General features: G+C 38.8%; 1 protein-coding gene across 1 annotated transcript in view; it reads left to right on the top strand.

Moving 5' to 3' along the window:
• Positions 1–7,755, top strand: part of PSMC6 (proteasome 26S subunit, ATPase 6) — a 22,138-nt gene that overhangs the window by 13,384 nt on the left and 999 nt on the right. Inside the window, exons 11-13 of the mRNA XM_003792138.3 lie at positions 538–658; positions 788–868; positions 4,855–4,926. Of these exons, the coding sequence (XP_003792186.2) occupies positions 538–658; positions 788–868; positions 4,855–4,926 (274 nt within the window). The remainder of the gene's footprint in view (positions 1–537; positions 659–787; positions 869–4,854; positions 4,927–7,755) is intronic.

The following is a 7,755-nucleotide window of genomic DNA, read 5'->3' as shown; positions in this document are numbered from 1 at the left end:
AGCTTGAGGCTCTGCCTCAAAAAAAAAAAAAAAAAAAATTGTATGAAAAAATTTTGGTTGTTGGAAATTAGATCTACATAATTTAGTTTTATAATTCTTAATATTCTGGAAGCCTTCCTATTTATTAGAACTCCCTGGCAGCTATAAAAAGGCCCATACATAGCTATCAAAGTGTACATAATCTAGCTGGGAACTTCAAAGATGTAAAGTGTAATCCATTATATTAGGGAGGGGGGGAAGTAAAATTCTGTCAAATGGACCCTTCTGAAGGTCACGTATCTATCTATAGGCAATGTATCACACAGTATTAGGCATATTAAGGGCATAATATGATACGAGGCCAGGGCATCTGGCTGGGGTGTGAGTTAAAGAGAAGAACCAGGGAAGACTTAGGTTTTTGGCTCAAGCAACTGGAAGGATAGAGTTTTCATCAATTATCTGCTTCTTTTATCTCTTGGTTCTTAAAAAAGATATGTGCTGTTTTTTAATGGTTAGAATGTTTTGTAAAGTCTGTCTGTGAATTTTTAATATTCTTAGTTACTGAATCAAATGGATGGATTTGATACTCTACATAGAGTTAAAATGATCATGGCTACAAACAGACCAGATACATTGGATCCTGCTTTACTACGCCCAGGAAGATTAGATAGAAAAATACGTGAGTTAAGGTTCTTTACCTGCTACCCATTTCCCTTTGTCTGTGTCCATTTCACTTTTCACATTTCCCCTCACCCCTTACTTAAAAACCAAAACAACATTTGACAATAAAATAATTTTTTATTTTCAGATATTGATTTGCCAAATGAACAAGCAAGATTAGACATATTGAAAATCCATGCAGGTCCCATTACAAAGCACGGAGAAATAGGTAAGGGAGTAACCTTTTCGCTATGTGTTTGCACTTGGTAGATCAAATTGCTGACGGTTTACTGAAGCTGGTTTTAGATTCAGCAGACATGGTGGTTTTGAGTTAGCTGGTATTTACTGAGCATCTGCTATATGCTAGGAACTGTCGTAAGGACTAGCAATGGAGCAAAAAGACACATTGTCTGCCATTAGAGAATTTACGTGCTTATTAGGAAAGACAGATTAAGTAAGTAAAATGTATATTAGGTGGTAATAAGTGCTACAGAGAAAAATAAAGCAAGTAAAGGGGAAGAGGAGATGCCAGCCACAGGCATGAGTGTATACATTTTTAAATGAGAGAGAAGGGAAGCACAGGGAAGGCCTCACCAGGAGGGTGGTTTTTAAGCAGTGACCTGAAAAGGTAAAGGAACTAGGCACAGATATTAGGGGAAGATCATTTCATGTGCGAGGAGCAGCAAGTAAGAAGGCCCTGAAGCAGGTACATGCCTGGCATATTCTAGGAGCAGAAAAGAGGCCAGGGCATCTGGCTGAGAAAGCAGAACAATAGTAGCAGATGAAGTCACAGAGCTAATGGGCCCCAGATTGTGTAGAGCACTATAAAGGTCAGTGGGTAAGAGCTCCAGGATTTGCTGTGGCCGCCACGGAGGATGATGAGCTAAGGAATGATATGGTCTCACTTTTGATATCTTTAAACTTTATTGTAGAAAATTAGAAACTCATAAAAGTAGAGTTAAGAGTATAGTGAATTTCTGAACCTCAGGTACTTGTTCCCCACCTTCAATAATTATTTTTTAAAAGATTTTGCAGGCATAGTCCTAAGTTCCAAATGTACTTATATTAATTTTTCTTTCTGTGTAGTTATCAATGTGATATATGTTTAGGTTAACTTGAGGGTTTGATTTCTTCTTTGTCTTTTTAGTTTAATTTTAGTTTTGAATATGTACGTTTCGGAGCAAAAAACATAAGGAATATTCAAGTACTTTTTACAGCTTTAATAATTGTGAATTTTTAACCAATCTTGTTTCATTGCTCTCTGCTTATATTCTCTCTGGATTTTTTAAAAAGCAAACCCGAGGCATATCATTTTATCTGTAAATATTTCAGAATTTACTTAAGATTATTTTGGCTCCATGATGAGATTAAAATGTGGAGGGACAAGGACAGAAGCAGGAACATCAGGAGGCTATTTTAATAATCCATGGAAAAGGTGCTATGGCATGGTTAAAAGTGGTAGCAAAGTCTCTCCTTTAATTGGTAGTCTTTTTTTTTTTTTCTTGGAGGCAGTCTCACTTTGTCACCCTCGGTAGAGTGCAGTGGCGTCATTATCTCACAGCAACCTCAAACTCTTAGGTTCAAGTGATCCTCTTGCCTCAGCCTCCCAAGTAGCTGGGACTATAGGCACCCACCACAGCTCCTGGCTATTTTTTTAGAGACAGGGTCTCACTCTTGCTCAGGCTGGTCTTGAACTCAGGAGCTCAAGCAATCCACCTGCCTTGGCCTCCTCTCTTTTGAAATAATGAGATTCTAGATATATTTGGAAAGTAGAGGTTATAGGACTTGCTAATCAATTGGATTTGGGGTGTGAGTTAAAGAGAAGAACCAGGGAAGACTTGGGTTTTTGACTCAAGCAACTGGCAAGATAGAGTTGCTTTCAACTCTAGAGTTGAGGCAACTAGAAAGGTTAAGTTTTAAGAAGAGAATAAGGAATTTGGTTCTGGATATATTAATTTTGAGATACTAGTTAGGTACCAATATGTATCTAGTTCACTGGGGCAGTCTATGCTGGGGATATAAATGTAGAAAATAATACCGTAGAAATTTTTTTTTAATGTTGCAATTAGTTGAGATTTCCAAGTGGGTGAATGTGGATAGACAAACATTAAGAAACTGAATGAGACATCAAAGGAGTCTGAAGGTAGATCACAGTGGTAGGAGTAAAATCGGGAGTTGATGGTGTCTGGAAGGTAAATGAAGAACATTCCTTAAGAAGGGACGTCCGTGTCAGATGCTCTCAATAGGTTAAATAGAAAGAGTTCTGAGAGTACACTTTTGGGTTTGACTGTGTGGAGGTCCTTAGTAACCCTGTCAAAAGTAATTTCTGTGGCTCAAGCGGCTAAGGCGCCAGCCACATACACCTAAGGTGGCAGGTTCGAATCCCCAGCGCGGGCCCACCAAGCAACAATGATGGCTGCAACCAAAAAATGGCCAGGCGTTGTGGTGGGCGCCTGTAGTCCCAGCTACTTGGGAGGCTGAGGCATGAGACTCGCTTGAGCCCAGGAGTTGGAGGTTGCTGTGAGTGTGATGCCATGGCACTCTACCCAGGGGGACAGCTTGAGGCTCCGTCTCAAAAACAAAAACAAAAAAAAAGTAATTTCTGTGGGGCAAGTGCTGTAATTCTAGCACTCTGGGAGGCGGAGGTGGGTAGATTGCCCTGCACTCAGATTCGAGACCAGCCTGAGCAAGAGAGAGACCCTGTCTCTAAAAATAGCTGGTTGTCATGGCAGGCACCGCCTGCCTATAGTCCCAGCTGCTTGGGAGGCTGAGGCAAGAGAATTACTTGAGCCCAAGATTTTGAGGTTGCTGTGAGCTATAACACCACAGCACTCTACTGAGGGTGACAAAGAGAGACTCTGACTAAAAAAAAGGTAATTTCTGTGGAGTGGTGGGGGTGAAAGGCTACTTTAGGTAAGTTTCAGAAAGATTGAGAGGAGAGGCATTGAGTCAAAACATTTATTTCTTTTAAGGAGTTCTGCAGAAAGGATGGAGAAAAGGCCCAAACGATGGCTTGTGAGCCAAGTTCTACCTGCCTGTTGTTTTTATAAACAAAGTTTGTTGTAACCCGGTTGTGCCCATTCATGTGTTATATATGCTGTCTGTGACGGCTTTCTCAAGCCCACAGCAGCATCCAGTAGTTTTGACAGAGACCATACAGCCTGCAAAGCATAAAATATTTACTCTCTGGCCTTTGACATAAAAGGTTTGCTGACCTCTGAACTAAGATCGTCTAGTGTAAATGCCAGGCAGCTTTAAAAATGCTTTATAAGTTAGTGGTCAAGATAATTACAAATAGTTATTGTCTCTCTCACTGAACTGGAAAGAATGAGCTGAACAAAGGATGTCATATGTAGGTTTCTTCCATCAATATGAGTTCTTGCTAGGTGCCTGATACTGTGCTAGCCTCGAGGATTCTTGTTCTCTGGAAGCTTACAATGAACTTAAACCTGAACAAAAACTCATTTATGAATATCTGTATGATTTCAAATAGCTATTGAGATTGCCTGTGTTGCTGACAGAGCACGTCATCAGAGTGATTCACGTTCTGGTAGCCTGCGTTCTCTCATTCTCTTCTTAGTCTCTGTCACATTCTTGACTGCTACCCCGAACCTGCAGCTCTTCAATTCATGTCTGTTGTGTGGTGGGCAGAGAGATGGCTTATCTGTTTCTGGTATAGATCTGATACTTCACCACTGGAGCCTTACATAGAATCCAGAGGGCTGACCAGGACCTGCTGTAGCATTTCAAAATTCCATGTGATAAAATTATTTTTGATTATATATTTTATATATTTAATATTTGGCTTATGTGATTAAATTCTACTGTTGTAATTGATTTATTCAAATTAAAGATTTGATTATGACTTAGTGAGAATCATAGCTTGACAGGCATTAGGAGTTCACATGTGCATAGCTGTTCTACTAGGTAAAAATAGGTTAAGATGCTTAAAGATCTTGATGATATTTCCTGGTTTTAAAGTTTCAGAGATGTGTCTGTTTCTTTTTGGTGCTGGTTTACTTAAAAGAAATCTTCCGTTTTGGCTTATTAATATTGTGGAATATTGAGGTGATGTACCAGGTGATGCCCAGCTGATCAAATTCAAAGCAAGCTCTTGAGTTTAAATTTTCCATGTGGGCATAAAGCAAGAAACGGTTTTTTGTTTTGTTTTGTTTTGTTTTTTACTAATTTCCTATGTTTATTTTTTCTGAACAGATTATGAAGCAATTGTGAAGCTTTCAGATGGCTTTAATGGGGCAGACCTGAGAAATGTTTGTACTGAAGCAGGTAAGGGTTTAAAGTACAGTTTTACTATTGATTTTAATTTTTTAAATTTCCTTAAATTGTTTCTGTCTAAAAACAGAGCCTGGGACTTGCAAGGATTTGGTTGTATGTTGTTTTTGGGGGATTTGGTTTCAGGGAGCGGGAGAATTCAGGACAAGTGAGATCAATAGACAGAAAGCTAATATAAGGGTGCACCATTGAGGTAGCTGCTGTAGGCAAAATTTAGAAGAGACTCCAAAGACACGTACTATGGGATGCCTTCAGGATTACCCAGCTAGAAGCTGGGAGACTGAAACATTTATCTACCAGCACTCATCCCCCACTGGGTGAGATTTGCGCTTGGTATTGGTAGTATTAACTCCTTTGCACTTCTGGTATTTCAGGGTAGACGGTGGAGACACAAGCATGTCTGGCCCCTAGTGGAAGTGAGTCTGAGTATTTTGGGTACCAAGTAGCTCCAGGTAGCTACCCTACCTGGAGTCGTTTAGTTTTTTTTCTTCCATACAGAGTCTTAAAATAGAAAAAATAAATATTCACAGTAGCTTTTTTAGTTACTGACTTCATAGGTTATAGGTTTTCTTTTAAAGTATTACAATATGTGATTTTCTTTTGCTTTTTGTATCATGTTTAGCCTTATTCTAACATTTCTTCTAAATTCAATAGGCAGTGTTTAAAGAGGCTGCTCGGGCATGGCCTCTCCAGAGGAGTCTCTTCGTGGGTACATTGTGACTCAATATCTCTATCAAAGGGCTGAGTTTGGAGCCTCTCAATACAATCAGGGTCAGAGACTTTTTGATAAACAAAAGTATTAAGACGTAAACTTATCACATAGCTTAAACTGCTTGGAGTAATTTATGACACTTTCTGTCCAAAATCAAAACCAGACTAAATTATCATCAGATAATTGCTTTGGTGAAATTGGAATCCAAACAAAGGGAGTGCTGTGATCCTAAAGGCTGATACAATCTAGTTATGATGAGCTTCCCCTCACTTCCACATATTACTAAGTTTTTTTCTTAAGTTATTTCTCATAAAGAGCTATAACTTCGGTGTGGATTATAATTTTAGCTGTTTAACTGGGTGGGACATTCACATCTGGAGACATAGTGAAATTCTTGTTTGGTTTTCTTTTTATTAGACTTTAACGCTTTTTTGTTAACATATCTTTCTGTAAGTAAAATACACTTGATTCAATTATGGTTGCCCTTTCCGTTCAGGTCCTGATATTATCATCCATTTTGTTTTGTATTGTTGAGACAGAGTCTCACTCTGTTGCCCTGGGTAGATTGCAGTGGCATCATCATAGCTCACAGTACTTGAGGCTCAGCCAATCCTCTTGCCTCAGCCTCCGAGTAGTGAGGACTATGGGTGCCGTCCTTTTTGGGTTAGAGTCCATCTCTTTCCTAGATTTATACCTCCACTAAATGATTTGGAGATCGTCATATGCATAGGTTTACAAAAATAATTTATATAGCTGTAACCTTTTAAACAAGTTTTGAGAGTTCATTGTTAAAAAAATCAGTCATTTCCATTTACCTGAATTCTAGGACAAAATAGAATGTTTCCTTTATAGAAATCTAGAAAGGAGTATGGGAAGTAACCCTTGACATCTTCTATTCCAATTCCTTCATTTTATGTAAGTGAAGATTGATACAAGCAGATCCTCAATGAAAAGTTAGAATTCATTTAATTCTAATTCATGGATATAGGCCCCAGATTCTGAGACAATCCTACTTATTATAAACTAAACCTGGTAGTATTAGGTAAACTAAACTTTCCAGGTTTAGTTTATAATGAGTTAGGACTGTCTCAGAATCTGGGGCCTATATCCATGACACAATTAATGACAAAAAGGGAAAAACCACAAACAACTTTTATCCCTTCTTCAAATAGTATTTGACAAGTAACTTGTCAAGAATTTTACAGCAAAAATTGAGTTGTGATAGTTGAATATGAATCTCATAAAAATACCAATTCATACATAATTATGGTAAGTTTTTACATGAATAATGGCTTTGATTTGTGTTAACACCTACTGTTAGATTTCTATGACCTAAGCCTTTGATTATTAATAAGGAACAGCTTCCAAACTTACTGGAGGTTCTTTTGTTGTTTTCTATAACAAACTTCTTCTAAGGCTTTTTTCTTCTAAGGAATTGCTGCCCACCGAGTTAAAAAAAACTACCACTTAAAATGTGTATGTATTGGTGGTGCCCATAGCTCAGTGGGTAGGGAGTCGGCCACATACATCCAGGCTGGCAGGTTCAATCCAGGCCCAGGCCTGCTAAAACAACAATGATAACTGCAACAAAAAAATAGCCAGGTGTTCTGGCGGGGTGCCTGCGGTCCCAGCTACTTGGGAGGCTGAGACAAGGGAATTGCTTAAGCTCAAGAGTTTGAGGTTGCTATGAGCTGTGATGTTACAGCACTCTACTGAGGACGACATAAACTGTCTCAAAAAAAAAATGTGTATGCATTATTGATAGTTTTTATTTCCTTTGGTTTTTGATTTTTATTAAGAGTGACTATAAGATATAGAGCTATTTGAGCCATATTTTAAATATTCAGATAATTCTCTTATGAAAATAATCATTGTAGTATGGAAATTAATTGAACAAAGTTAGTGGTTTTTAACAAATTAGAAAATTAGAACTCGGCTTGGCGCCTGTGGCTTAAGCGGCTAAAGCACCAGCCACATACACCTAAGGTGGCAGGTTCGAATCCCCAGCCTGGGCCCGCCAAACAACAATGATGGCTGCAACCAAAAAATGGCCGGGCACTGTGCCGGGCGCCTGTAGTCCCAGCTACTTGGGAGGCTGAGGCAGGAGACTC

This window comes from Otolemur garnettii, unplaced genomic scaffold, assembly GCF_000181295.1.
Source record: "Otolemur garnettii isolate 467f Iridium unplaced genomic scaffold, OtoGar3 scaffold00054, whole genome shotgun sequence".
Taxonomy (NCBI): domain Eukaryota; kingdom Metazoa; phylum Chordata; class Mammalia; order Primates; family Galagidae; genus Otolemur; species Otolemur garnettii.
This window is presented reverse-complemented; position numbering and strand designations above follow the sequence as displayed.